The following is a 14,214-nucleotide window of genomic DNA, read 5'->3' on the forward strand; positions in this document are numbered from 1 at the left end:
AAGCATATGAAGGCCCCCCTGTGGCACACTCATCAGCAAAGCGACGGCGCCTTGGGCCCTATACCCCTTTGTCTTCGCCAGGCGTCGTTCCATGTTTGTCAAATGCCTTCGAGAAGACTTCCGAGTTAGAATCTCTCAGTCAGATGTCAAGCAGCCAGTCGTCGATGCCGTCGCGCTGGCCGGAGGCGGCTCTGCCTTCAGCGCAGTCGCCCCTGGCGCGACAGATGACCAGCTTGAGCCTCTTTCTCTGCCCTTGCCCCGGGCTTGGGTGGGAACAGCGAGATGGTACGCGGCACCTGTTTTGTCGCCCCATTGATGGCCTCAATGTGTTCATGAAAAAAAGCTGACTTTCCTTTCAGGCTACTCCCCGCTGGTGGAGGCATCTACCACGGCATATGATTCGAACCAGCCATACACAACAGAAAAGCAACCGTCGATGAACCTGCCGTCGCAGACCATGGAAGCAGCATTCCCACCTCTGAGTGACGGTACATTCGGACCCATAGAAACAGGCGAGGTTCCAGACTCCCTACGATGCCAGCCTCACCATTCGGCGAATGAGTCCCTGCTATCGCAAAATTACCTGCCGAATGAATATGGCCCACAGAAAGCCGAAGTCGTCAGCCCCGTGGCCTACGTTCCGGACTATCTGAGTAATATTGACCCCCCGCAACTGATCGCTTGCACCAATGACTACATTGACCCTCTCACTCCCTCGCCCTTGCCCTTCCAAACGGTTGTCGGATGCGTAGATAGCTCACCATGCGGCATGGTGTCCGTCCGGACATCTGACCACGTCTCGCCCGGGCGCTGGCACGAAGCGCCCATGCAGCCTCAGCATCCTTCGAGTTTTGACATCTTGCTTCCCGACCAGCGAGGCGGAGGCAAGCGAGGCCCGTTCAAGGATGCCAAGCTTCGTGAGCAAACGGCGCAGACAAGGCGGACGGGATCCTGCATTAGGTGCAGAATGCAGCGAATACGCGTAGGTGCTCACCAACACTCAAGGGGGATCCCCGTGGTGAAGAGAGTTACATCTTGGCATTTGGACATGAGAGCCTCAGCCCAGAGCAAGCGAGACGCTAACCGCGAAATGTAGTGCGAGTCGGATCCCAAGAACCCGGGAGGCGTATGCCTGACCTGCGCCAACGTAGCAAACACAAAGGCAGGGCGGTTTCCGTGTCTGAGGTACAAGATCACGGACATCAAGCTTTACAAGCCGGGCCAAGTCCCCGGGTACGAGTGGACGCGTCGATGGACGAACAGCATCACCGATCCCATTCAAAAATGGGCCTCGTCCGATATCAAGATCATTCATGTGTCTGCTGGATTCTCAAGGAGGGTCATCGAGCTTCAGGCTCGCAGGTTCATTCCTCAAGACGGCGACAAGCTTGCGAGGACTTGGGACTACCAAGGAACAAGGAGATCTGCTGCCATCCCGCCGTATGCTCTCGTCGACTTGGAGGCAACCAAGTCGGCGTATGAGCTGCACATTCAGGACATCATGAACGATAGCATTCGGCATGTGTTGGACCGCCCCGACGGATTGTTGTACAAGACGTACTTTCGGGCCGTGCGACTCATGCAAGACCCATCCATGGAGGAGGAAGCCACGAAGCTCATCAAGCTGACTCTCACATTGTGGGTGTCGATTCGTCTTTCCACGACGTCGGGTTTCATTGTTGGGGACGAGACGCTAGGCATGTCCAACAACATACTGGATGACACGAGCCCGAGCGCGGGCAAGATCCCGATGCCTCCCGTCATGGGGGCGCAGCTGGATCTTGTGCTCATCCACCACATCCAGACGAAGCTCCGCAGGGACATGCTGGAGATCCTGCAGAAGCTGGTGCTCAAGAATAAGCAGAAGAGCTGGTTTGTGACGTACCTGGTGACTTTCATACTGTTGCACAACACGGCCCTCATCACAGCACACGATGCTGGGTATGCTCGAAAACACGGCATAAAGGTGAGCTTAGCTTTTGGCCTCGCACCGCGCACTTTAGTTCCCGTACCTGTGGCTGACGCAGCGGGTTGTACCAGCGCCGCTTTGCACGAGAAGACAAGGTCAGAGAGTATCACCTGGGTGAGACACAGCCTTCCCACCCGCCGTGCGACACGGTGGCTAACCCCCGGCGCGGGCGCAGGTGCCAACATTTTGCTCGCCCACTTCCACTACTGCAACAAGGGCATGTACCCATTCTCAGACGAATGCAAGGACAAGGATCTGCGGGCGTTGGCGGACTTGAGCGACGAAGAGATCCAATTCGTTCACGCCACCAAGCAGCAGGCGAAACAACACCGTAGGTTCCCGTCTTCCCAACAACCGGATTCCTGGGCCAGCGCTAACGCATGCATGGCGCTTTGCAGGACGGGAGTGGGAGGACATCAAGGACAGGAGCGAGTACGAGGAGGATTTCTTTTTCGTCAGCCAGCTGTTTGAAGAGAATTGGAAGCCACGACCGACGATATAATGAGCTCCGGCCGGCCAAAGGGGCAGCGGTGAAAGTGCCAGTCAGCCACGGCGACCGTTAGCATGCCCCATCGGGCGGACGCCTGGACTGGCGTGGGCCGCGGCGGCGGGTTCCATCCGTTGCAGAAGCAAAGCAGGAGAGTGGCGGCGGTGGTGGCGACGGACAGAGTATGAGCATGATGCGGGAGGACGAGGCCTCACCGGTCGGCTCACACCGGTATTCGATTCGGGCGGCATGTTCCTGCTATGCACAGATCGCGCGAAACCCTAGGGATCGGGCCGCCGCAAGGGAGCACGGGACGTTGCATCTCAGCCAGCATGGAAGCGAGCATCCGCCATCTTCTTTTTCGTATTCCTCGTCCCCCGTCTGTGGTTTGCGCCTCTGGGCTTGACCGCGATGGGGCCCTTTCTTCGGACCTTTTCCCGACTCGTGACGTGTGTGAGGTGTCGGAGGCAAGCCTGCCCATGCATCCATGCTACGAAGTATCGTACGTAGCCTTAGGGCGTGGTACGCAGACCAAGCTCATGGGTGACACAACAGTCGGCGGCCGATCTACGCCCCCCCAGACCCGTGGACCTTGTTTCAAGATTGCGAGAGGCATCGCTGGCCGGTCTTGAGAGGCCCGGCTGCTAAACGGTCTCGCCAATCTCGCCTATGGGGCGGATGGGTGGTAGTGCAGGCTGCAGCTACCTCACTGCGCGTCCGAACTCGATGGCAGCCGGTCGGTACTCCGTAGCGCGACTGCTCTTGTTGCGTCGGTGATGCCTCGGAGGTCCATGGAGTGGCCGACGGCCGCCCACAACCCCAAGCCAGATGCGCTGCGCGGTGCAGACGTCGACGGGGGCGGGCAGTCGACGTCGTACACGGCACATGACTGCACCGTGCAGTGCATTGGGTCGCGATACGTGTCTTGTCTCGTCCTGGCGCATCTTGACAAGTTTTCACATGGCCGGCTTGTCTCGTTTCCCTTCTGCGCATTACCTTCTGCGCAGGACCCAGGGCGCCGGGCTCCGCGTTCGGCGCCGAGGTTCTCGAAAAAGCAAGCATGCCCAGGACGGGTCACCGCTCATGGCGCGCAAACTTGGGGGGGAGAACAAGAACCAAAAAAAGATCGGCCGGCGGTGCTGTATGTACATCGTACATGCTCGCAGGTGCGCGCCACGCAATGTACGTATCTTGCACTGTCGTCGTCGCGTACTAAGAGCGGCGGCACCGTCACTCCCGCTTCGGGTGGCGGCGGGCTGGCTGATGGGATGACGGGCTACTAGGCTCTCGAGCCGGTTGCCGCCGCCCACGAGCCTGTGACGGGAGGCCGCAGGGTCGACGACGGGGACGCGGCGCCGGCGCCGGGGGACGGAGAGCAAGACTGTCGCCCCCCCTGCCCGATGGAGAACCGCCCGCCAACGCTTGGGCATGGGGATTGGTTAGACCCGTTCCCAGAATCCGGTCCTGAAGTGATTTTGAGCCTGGGGCGGTTCCAACATCAAGACCCCCCGGACAGGCAGGATCCACAGACGTGCAGAAGGGTCGGAGCGGCTGCTCCTCTCCTCCCTCCGGCCCCCCTGTTCGCCCTGAGGCCCAGACACACCGAGAAAGCTGTCCGCGTGCACCAACGGCATCACGACGACAGCCACGGTGAGCCGGGCGGAGACAAGCCGGGCATGTGCTCGTGTGCTTCCGTCAATCTCCTCGCCTCGGGGACCGCGGTATAACAGGCCCCGGGCCGCCGGCTAGGTTGCCCCGGAGGCGGGAGAAGGAAGGGGGGTATCACGGGGACACACGGGCGTGTGCATGGGGGGCCACCTCAGGAAATAGACGCGGAATGGAAGCGAAAAAGAAAGCAGCCGTCCACCTCGCCGCCCATCAACCGGGGCCCGGTAGCGTCGCAGTCGCCGCGTTGGCTGGCTGGCTGGCCGGCCGTCGTTGCATGCGCATCCTTGGGGCTAGTTGGTTCCGGCCTCCCGTACTTGCCAAAACCAAAGTGTCCGTGTTTGGCAGCATCCGCCTCTGACACCGGCTCCGATTCTGTCTGAATCGAGTCTCGGGAGCTGGGCTGTGGCTGGCCGGCATGGCCTGGAAGCTCGACGTCCCTTCGTCAAAGGGTCGTGCCCGCAGTCAAGGCAAAGTAACGATGTCGTCAGAGCCCCGTCGCCCCTTTATCTGGCCTCGGATTGTGCACACACTGCCAGCGTCGCCCGCGTTGCCGTCTCAGTCCCAGCCGCTGGTTGGGCCGTTAGCCCTTGCCTGTGCTCGCCGCTCAACCTCTTGCGCATGCAACGCCGTACTCGCGCCCAGTCAGGACGTCCCTGCTTGGATGTCGGTGTGCACGCAGGACAGCATGTATCCAGCCGAAGTGGCGTCCGTCCCTGACACGGGTGTATCCGAAAACTTGTGGAGTGTCGAAGGCACTGGGTCATTGAGTACCTGCATGCCGCCATGTCGAAATCGTTTCGCACAAGTCTCAACGAGAGACGGAGCAGTCTGCTGCGAGCCCCGGGGAAAGGGGGCACCGGCAAGCAAACCCTGTCATCCGTTCAACATCTTTCTTCGTCCTGATCCTTGGCCGCATCTCCGGTCCAACATAAATACCTGCGCCCAACTCCTCTTGCGAGCCATCGGGTCGGAGCATACTGCGTCACAGGCCGGGCAAAACTACTTTCAGTTCGTCGGCAGGCTGCAGCGTTTTGAGTCCTTCAAGCGGTGAGTGTTGGCCACGACGGTTCGAAGGGCGCTTCGAGACTGATTCGAGGATTAGAAACGACTCCAGCATGGCGTACACTGGCACCGGCCCCGTTGCCGGACCACGGGCCCTCTCGGAAGCGCCGACGGCCTTTGCGCCCACCGTCAATGATGCACCGCTCCTCCCTACTGGCTTCCCGGACGTCCTGGATTCGTCCATGGCTTGGGCGGGCACCGATTTCGCCAAGCACTCCGACTTCATTCTTCGTCTCAATGACGTGGACATCAAGGAGGCTGAAGAAGCCTTGGAACACTTCAAAGGTAGCACAGCCCTCCAGCCTCTATCGGGGGTCCCAGCTGATGGGCGTGTCACAGCCTTGGGACTCGACGGCGACCTCATGTCGCGCCAGTCCTTCCCGTTGCCAAACCTGGGTCCCAGGCTAGACAGATTCCGCCTGAACCTCCATGATGGAACAGGTTTCGGGCTGATTCGAGGACTGGATCCGCAGAGATACGCGGTCGAAGACTTGACCATGCTGCACCTCGGAATTCAGTGCTACATCGCCAACCGCCAAGGACGCCAGGACAAGAAGGGCAACATGCTTGGTTCGTCGTCTGCTGCTCCCTGTCCAAGACATGGCGCTGACACTTGCCCAGTTCACATCGTAGCGGACAACTCGTCCAGAGAGAGAGCCAATCATCACCGTCATTCGACGGCACCGATTGTAGGTGCACTGCGGCGCGCCCGCGAGGCAGCCTGGACGAGCAAGCATTGACCGGGAGATCCAGACGTTCCACAACGAGGAGGCTGGCGACATCATCAGCTGGCTGACGCGAAGCACCGCCGCCACCGGGGGAAAGTGCATCATTGCTTCGGCCTACACCGTCTACAATGTGCTTGCAGCGAGCCGACCGGACTTGGTGCGCACGCTTGCCCGCTCTGACTGGCCATTTGCTCTGTAAGTCGAACATGCTAGCGTCCAGCTGAGATGAATCGAAGCGGTGGCAGGCTTTTGGTACAAGCGGCTGACGCACCATTTTTGCCAGGCCCCGGTTCCAGTGCCGCCCAGTCATCTTCTACCACCAGGGGCGGCTGATCACCAACTTTGGCAGAACGGCGCTGCTGGGGAGCTCCAGTTATGCCCGCTCCGAGCGGCTTCCCAAGCTCAACAGCAGCCAGACGGAAGCCTTGGACGCCATCGAAAGCATTGCGCGGGCAACGCAACTCGAAATCGCCACTCAGGCTGGTGATATGCACTTCATCAACAACCTGGCAGTTCTGCACCGGCGAGAGGGATTTGTCGACGGAGAGGCACCGACCGAGCGTCGACACTTGGTCCGCATGAGGCTTCGCGACGACGACATGGGGTGGGCCATCCCTGCCGATCTCGCTTTGGAATGGACCAAGGCTTTTGCGCCAGGACGAGCCAGAACATGGCATCTCGAACCCATGCCCGACGGCTTCTTTCCCTTGCGGACCCAACCCAACTGAAGCGATACTCGACGCAACAAGAACACGAGAGGGAGAGAGAATCAAATTCAAGAGCACCATACTCGACATTGTTTTGGTAGGTGGGTGCGGCGTCAAGTAAGGGAGACTAATGCATGTCGCTGGTAGGCTCTGACTCGGAGTTGATGTCTGCTGAAATATGGGCGGCGCGCCATTGCATGGACTCGTGGAGTGTGTTTTGCGATTTGTTAGGGGCACGGCGTTTGGCCAAAACAAAAGCGTTGCACTAGATTGCTCATTAGAACTCAGGTTCTGCGGCAAACCCTGTGGTTTATAGACGGTGGTAATGGACAATAGACATCCATATAGGCTAATGCGTCAGTTCAGAGGCAAAGTATCGGCTCGAATGTTGGGTGATTTGGTGACGATCTTGGTCTTGATGAGAGCGGCGCCGGGCCTGGAGGCCGCTAATTGCAGCGCCATAGCGGAAAGTGGTGGCTTCCTGACAATACTGAGGTGCACACCGGCAAGGGGCGATAGGGCCGGCAGGGGGCGCACGCTCTTCGTGATCAACAGACGTGGATGAGGCGTCTGACTGGTTTAGTGGTCCTCTGAGACAGTGCCAGCGCTCCGGGATAACAGGGTCCCGATATGCCCCAGAATGGCAGCTCGCCAGGGCTCTCAAGCCAGTCACGGGTCGCCTTTCCAAGATTCCGGGTCTCCAAGAGGCCCCCTTTCGAGCACGCAGAGGGGTGATTGCAAGGGATGACAGCCCTACGCCTGCCAATGAGGACCGACAGCCTGGGTGCCGCGAACGACGTGACCGGCGGCCGAACCACGGTCCGGACCTCTGATGGAACTGGGATACTGACAGCATGACAGCCGGTCCGTACTCGGGATTGGCGGAGGTCCGGCGGGCTGGTGGCAGAGCAATGGGCCAGCGACGCACGACAGATGCGGACGAGGGTCAAAGACGCGAACCCGGGCCAAGCAGTGCGTCCTGGCAGCTAGTTGGCCAGAGAAGGGCGGGAGCCGTCGAGTCGCGAGATTACAGGGCGTCGATCCGGGAGCTGGCGGCGGACGGACGGCCTGGCGTAACATGCTCGACGTTGGAGTCGTTGCTTTTTGGTTCCTTGTGCATGGCCGCGGAGCAGGGTTGCTGCGACTCTGCTGCCGCGGGCCAGTACCGCCCTTGCCGGATGCCAATGAGCGGTGAGGGAAGAGTAAACAAGAGAGGCCGCCTGACGAGCGATGTGTTGCACCGCGGCGGCGGCGGCGGCGGCGGCGGAGTGTGTTGACGAGGCTTGTGTGAGGAGTGAGGCTCACTTGGAGACTCAGGGTGAGACTGATGAGTGGAGGCCGGGGACGGAGCGAAGGAGTGGCTGATTGGGGATTTTTGCACACTGTAGCTACATAATAAGGTACTACGGATACTTGGTAGAGAGTCCGTACGTACACGTGAGTGCTTCGTCCGCGGTATACCAGCACGGGCGGTCGCCTTGCAGTACAGACGGGAGTACCGAATACCTCGCGCGGGAGGGAGCACAATTTGACGCGCAAGCAGGGAGAGGGCATGTAAGGCTCTGCTCGCCGAGTCGTCCGGCTCTTCCCCTGCCTGCGGGCAGTCCTGACCCGGGTCGCGGTTCCGGCCCAGGCCCTGGCCCTGGTCCGGGTCCTGGTTCTTGGGGCCGTAGTCACGGGGCCGGCCATCTGCCGTGCCACAGAAGGAGCCACCGAGCGCACTGGTGATTCGGTGCTTCAACCGGCGTGGATGCACTGTGCGTGGCTGCGACATGTGGCACGGTGCTAATCTCGAAGGCCATCCCAGGGGAAGCCACGACCTGCACTGCACATTTGGCTTCCCCCAGTGAGAGGCTTGGAAGCTGGCGCTACCTCCAGAATACTTGGACGCTCCAGTCAGCCGCCACACCCCAGCGGTTGCTTCGTAGGAACCCGCTTGGTATGCGCGACGTACCGCGTGCACTTCAGCGCCAGCAACCGCGATTCGCACGACTCCGTGTCCCACCTCAACCTCATGCATGTCGCAGACACAAGGTGAAAGGGGCGCACCTCGCACCGACAAGCATCCCGCCGCGCTGGGCCAAGTGCGACAGGGCAATCCACCAATCCATCACGGGTTTCAATCATCCATCCACCGCCAGACCGCCGAACCGGACCATTCCCTTCGGCCCTCGAACCAGACCGGCCGCACCTGTGGCACCTGCAGCGCCGCCGCGTCTTCGCGCCTCCCAAGCTCCCAACGCGCGTCCGGGCACCGGCACCATACCGCACCGCACCGCTCTGTCCGCACGGCATACCAACCTTGGCCAGGAAACGCGCCGCAGATCAAGGTTTCGGCAGCTCATGCGGCCGGTGAGCGGGGGCTCCTGTGTCCGACCGTCCTCCTCCACTCCAGCGGCCTCGGCGAAACTAGCCACCATCGGCAGCCCGTGCCATGGCCACTGCGGCCGTGTCTGGCCCCCGGGCCGCCTCCGGAGCCGCCTCCGGGCCCAAGCACTCTGGCGCCGCCGGCTCGGCTGGTTACCAGCCTGTTCACCAGGACGACGAGAATGAGGGCTCTGCTGATGAGGGACAGACGGGCGATGACATCGCTGCTGCTTTTGCGACCCCCCAATCTCGCTCTGAGCACCGATTCAGGGTAGCCACTTACGTACTATCCGTCTGCCTCGTCATCCTCGTCGGCTCCAACCTTTACCTATCTCTGCCATATGCGTTTCGTGGACACGGGTCATGTCCGTGTTTGCCGTCCAAGGTGCCTCAGTATTTCCAGACATCTCCAGAGCTTTGGCCGGGACCCACGGCTACAGGGAAGCCAGCCTTCCTGGCTCAGACGAGGACTTTCAACCCCACGGCCAGCTATGTGCCGAATGAGCCGCTCCAAACTTCGATACCCGTTGAAGGCATGGGTCAAGGTAACCAGAGCATCTTCAAAATGATGGGCTTCTTGTCTCCATACTCCCCATCGCCCGGCTTTGGAGTCGGCGAGTTCCCGCTGCCCCCGGATGCCGAGATCGTTCAGGTTCAGATGCTCTCTCGCCATGGGGCTCGGTATCCCACGTCCGGGGCCGACGTCGCCCGGTTGGGAGAGAAATTCGCCAATGCTACGGGGAAGGCCAAGCTCAAAGGACAGCTCTCGTTCCTCAACAATTGGAAGTATCAACTTGGATACGAGATCCTGGTGCCAAAGGGCCGGGAAGAGCTGTTCGAGTCAGGTGAGACGAATTGCCGCCTGTGGGAGCTGAGCCCAGCATTACTGAACGCCTCTAGGAATCCTTCACAGCTACATGTACGGCAGCTTGTACAACGCCAAGAGCAAAATCATTGTTAGAACGACGGTGCGACAGGGTTTCTCAAGCTCAGTTCAAACTCATACACTGACTGCCACCCGCAGACCCAAGATCGGATGCTCAAGTCGGCCGAGAACTGGATGGCTGGCTTCTTCGGGCTGGAATGGTCCGTCTTCCTTGGAGCTATCGCATGCCTTTCCTTCTGACATAATTTCTAGGCCGAATAATGCTACTATTGAAGTAATCATCGAAAAGCAAGGGTTCAACAACTCGCTTGCCGGATCGCTGAACTGCCCAAACGCGGACTCCAAGGGACCAGGCAACGAGGCACGGGCCAAGTGGATTCACACTTATCTCCAGGATGGTGAGCCGCGCTGTAAATTATTTTAGCCTTGTCGAATGCTGACACAGAACAGCAACCACTCGTTTCCAGGCTCTCTCCGAGGATTTTACATGGACCGTGGATGACGTGTACGCAGCGCAGACCATGTGCCCGTACGAGACCGTGGCGTACGGATTCAGCAAGTTTTGCGACCTTTTTACTTACGAGGAATGGGAAGGGTTTGGCTATTCTATTGATCTCTTCTTCTCCTCATACAGTGCTTTTCACAGCCCAGCCGGGCGGGCAGTCGGCCTCGGCTATCAACAGGAGGTCATTGCGCGGTTGAAGAACCACACACTTGGCTATTCGGGCTCACAAATCAACGTCACACTCGACAGCAGCACAGAAACATTTCCGCTGAACCAAAGCCTGTACTTTGACTTCTCCCACGATACCAATATTGTCTCGGTCTTGACAGCCTTCGGCCTGCGACAATTTGCTGAAGAGCTGCCAGCTACGAGGAACCCCGGCCCACACAACTTTACCGTCTCCCATATCACGCCGTTTGGAGCTCGTCTGGACATCGAGATCATCAAGACACCGAAGCCGCTGTCGCCCAATCGAGACGGGTACTTGCGCGGAGGTGAAACCAAGTATATACACTTCATTCTGAACCAGCGCACTCTGCCCTTGGGTCACAGCTTTCCCGAGTGCGACGCGGCCCGCAAGGATGGGTGGTGCGAGCTGGACACATTCTTGAAGGTGCAAGAAGGTATGGCTGCCAAAGCCAATTTCGAGCACGCGTGCTTTGGAGACTACCCCAAAGTTTCGTACGGCGACGTTACCGACGGATCCCCACCTTGATTGTACAGTACTGCATGGGAAGACTCGGGGCAACAAAATGGCGTGGCGTCACGGACAATGAATCGTTCTCACTTGGAACGTACCAGGCACAGCTTTGGATGATACAATGTACGGGAAATATGAAGCAAGTTGACTTCGCAGCTTGAAGGAACTGCCGGTTTGCTTTTCCCAGGTTCACCCCTCGCCTGCCTCACTACCATCGGGTATTCTAAATGCGCAAATCAACCAAACGCCAGCGCCGGCTACCAAGCCCGTTGCTATGGGCTACAAAACAAACCCAACCTCATGGAGGATGAAAATAGGCCACCAAATCCGATGTTCGAACATATGCGCCGTGAAGCGACTACGCCTGCTTCTCTCCTTCCACCTTGACCCTCTCGTCCTGCAGCGACGAGGCAGGCGACTTTTTCTCTTCAACGACGGCGCCGCCATCGGAGGAGCTGTGGGGGCGAATCATGCTCGCGTGCTCCTGAATGCCATGCTGCGGCTCCAGAGCCTCGCCATCCTCGGCCGGCTCGTCACGGTGAGGGCTCCAAGCAAGGAAGTCTCGGCGAACCTCGACGTAGTCGTACGAGAACTCGCCGTGCTGGTCGTCGTCCATGCCAAGAAGTTCTGCCTCTTCGGAGGCGCGCAGCTTCAGGCCTGGGATGATGTCGATGATCTTGGCGATGATGGCGGACATGACGAAGGCGTACGACGAGGAGGCGACAATGGCAGCGATCTGCCAGCCGAGGGTGACGTAGCTTCCGTCAAGGAAACCGCCCGTCAGGCCAGTGTTGACACCATCGAGCCCGATGACTTTGCCGGTAGCGAAGAAGCCGTTAAAGATGAGACCGACCATGCCGCCGATACCGTGTTCAGCGAAGACGTCGAGGCTGTCGTCGATGCGAATGAGGAACTTGACTAAGGAGACGTCAGTGGATAATTGCGAATGGCGAGGCTAGCAGGGCCCAGGGGCGACTCACCCTTGGTGCCAAAGTTGCAAGCAATGCCGGCGACGACGCCGAGAACGATGCTAGCCCAAGGATCGATGAAGCCAGAGGCGGGAGTGGCGGCGACGAGACCAGAGATGGTGCCAGAGCACCAGCCAACCATGGACCACTTCTTGGCGAGGCGAAAGTCGAGCAGGCACCAAGTCATGGCGGCGAACATGGCCGTCAGGCACGAGTTCCAGCAAGCCATGACGGCGCGAAGGTTGGCGCCGAAGGAAGAGCCGCCATTGAAGCCCAGCCAGCCGAACCAGAGGAAGATGGTGCCGAGGGTGATGAGGGAGATGTTGTGGGGGCGGAAGTTCATCATCATCTTGTCGTTGCGGCGACCGAGGACCCAGGAGTAAGCCAGGGCGGAGACACCGGAGCCGATCTCGACGGGGACGCCGCCGGCATAGTCGAGGACGCCATGCTTGAAGCCCCAGCCGTTGGCGTTCCAGACCCAGTAGGCGAGAGGGCAGTAGACCAGGGTGGCCCAGAAGAAGGTGAAGACCATGGCGGGGATGACACGGCCACGCTCGGCAACGGCACCGACGGTCAGGGCGGCGGTGACGGCACAGAACATCATCTGATAAAAGGAGTAGAGGAGGGCAGGGATGAGGGGGGAGCCGACCGAGGGCGTGGCCCAGACCTTCATGAGGCCGAAGTGCTTGAGGTCTCCGATGAAGGGGTTGCCGGATGTCTGGCCGAAGGCCAGGGAGTATCCCCAAAAGTACCACTGGAAGACGACGACGGAAAAGGACATCATGACGACCCAGAGCATGGAGAGGGCCGATTTTCTCCGGGCGAGGCCCGAGTACAGGAAGGCGATGCCAGGGACCATGAGGAGGACGAGACAGGCGCTCAGGAGGATGAAGGCCTGGTCGCCGGCCTGATACCACTGGTTGAGGTTCTCGGTGGCTGTTTGGGCACGGGCGTGTCAGCATTTGGCTCTACAGTGCTCTACCTCTACGGCAGAGCGGGCAGCAGGGGGGCCTCGCTCGACGTACTGGAATCACCACCGATGCTGTCGTCCGTGCCATTGAAGGCTGTGGGCGCCCCGACGTGGGCGTACGACATGTCGGCGCGCGTTGAGAGGGCGGAAGAGCGGCAGCAGGAAAGGGTCGGACGGCAGGCGGTACGGTGCCGTATGCGAGATAAGGGTGGTTGGACTCCTGCTTCGGGAAGGCAGGTCGCAGGCACGGATGGTGAGAGTGTGAGACGCGGGCGGTGTTGATGAAGGGGGAGGGAGAGAGAAGGAGAGGAGAGAGGGAGCAGGAGAGATAAGCTGGAATCACGACAGCAGCGCGAGGCACATGCATGGGCAGCGGGAGACGGGCGACAAGGGAGCAGGCGAGTTTATCTATCTACATTATCGGCGTCTGGGGGAGGCGGATGGCGAGGAGCCGTTACCCCATAGCGATAGCACGCGGGCGACGAGGCGGTACGTAAATGGAAAGTCGAGGTACAGCGGCGGCGGGCGTGTGCGAGCCGGTACATTACACGCAGAGATAAGGAAAAGTGAGCGAGCGACCCTTGGGGTTGGACGAGGCGCTGCTGATCCCGGGGGGGGGTGGAGGAGACGGTATCTTGGGCTGACGGGACCGGACGGCACTGTGCTGCGCGAGACGGCGGAGGCTTGGACAGCGGGCAAGAGGACAGTGCCGCGCCGCGTCGCACAGCACAGTACGGGGCGTCTCTGCTTCTGCTTCTGCTGCTGCTCGCCGAGGTTCCCCAGCCTGGCCTGTGCCGCAGCGCGCGTGTACAGTGGAGGCGGCCTCTTATCAGTGCCGAAAACGGGGCGGCGATTCCGGGGCGGCGCGCGACGAGGTTTCACTCGCTGCGACCATGGGTCCCGTTTTCGATTCTACAGTGCGTTCCTTGCACCACCATCAATTGAATTCAATTCATGTCATTGTCGATGGGTTTACTTTGATTCTCCGTCCCAGCTTTTGCATCAAGCCCTGGCATGTGCGTGGCTGGTTCTGAGCTGCAAAGAGGGATGGATGGATGGGAGAGAGACACAGACAGAGTTACAAGTTCCCGGGGGTGGGCTTTGCAAGGGACGGGCGGCGCGCGGTCGGATTGGACGATAAGGGACGACACGGCCAGACGAGAGAGGGCAAGAAGGAAAAAATTAAGGCGCGGTGGC

The 14,214-nt window shown here is 59.9% G+C and overlaps 4 protein-coding genes across 4 annotated transcripts; 3 read left to right on the forward strand and 1 right to left on the reverse strand.

Moving 5' to 3' along the window:
• Positions 1 to 967: 967 nt before the first annotated feature.
• PLICBS_002429 (uncharacterized protein) lies at positions 968 to 2,471 on the forward strand (the record flags this gene model as incomplete). Its single annotated transcript, XM_065600016.1, has 5 exons — positions 968 to 982; positions 1,097 to 1,966; positions 2,041 to 2,083; positions 2,145 to 2,300; positions 2,368 to 2,471. 5 exons carry the CDS (start codon positions 968 to 970, stop codon positions 2,469 to 2,471), a joined length of 1,188 nt encoding a protein of 395 aa, XP_065456088.1.
• Positions 2,472 to 5,239: 2,768 nt separating this feature from the next.
• PLICBS_002430 (uncharacterized protein) lies at positions 5,240 to 6,642 on the forward strand (the record flags this gene model as incomplete). Its single annotated transcript, XM_018322093.1, has 5 exons — positions 5,240 to 5,471; positions 5,526 to 5,756; positions 5,808 to 5,875; positions 5,940 to 6,109; positions 6,198 to 6,642. The coding sequence occupies 5 exons, from the start codon at positions 5,240 to 5,242 to the stop codon at positions 6,640 to 6,642; spliced, it is 1,146 nt and encodes a 381-aa protein (XP_018179573.1).
• A 2,413-nt stretch (positions 6,643 to 9,055) lies between these two features.
• On the forward strand, positions 9,056 to 11,094 carry PLICBS_002431 (uncharacterized protein; the record flags this gene model as incomplete). Its single annotated transcript, XM_018322095.1, has 5 exons — positions 9,056 to 9,833; positions 9,889 to 9,956; positions 10,013 to 10,074; positions 10,127 to 10,272; positions 10,325 to 11,094. 5 exons carry the CDS (start codon positions 9,056 to 9,058, stop codon positions 11,092 to 11,094), a joined length of 1,824 nt encoding a protein of 607 aa, XP_018179575.1.
• Positions 11,095 to 11,437: 343 nt separating this feature from the next.
• Positions 11,438 to 13,142, reverse strand: PLICBS_002432 (uncharacterized protein; the record flags this gene model as incomplete). The annotated part of the gene is made up of 3 exons (XM_018322096.1): positions 11,438 to 11,997; positions 12,060 to 12,983; positions 13,073 to 13,142. 3 exons carry the CDS (start codon positions 13,140 to 13,142, stop codon positions 11,438 to 11,440), a joined length of 1,554 nt encoding a protein of 517 aa, XP_018179576.1.
• Between the last annotated feature and the right edge of the window lie 1,072 nt (positions 13,143 to 14,214).

Source organism: Purpureocillium lilacinum (genome assembly GCF_023168085.1).
Source record: "Purpureocillium lilacinum CBS 284.36 DNA, scaffold_2, whole genome shotgun sequence".
Taxonomy (NCBI): domain Eukaryota; kingdom Fungi; phylum Ascomycota; class Sordariomycetes; order Hypocreales; family Ophiocordycipitaceae; genus Purpureocillium; species Purpureocillium lilacinum.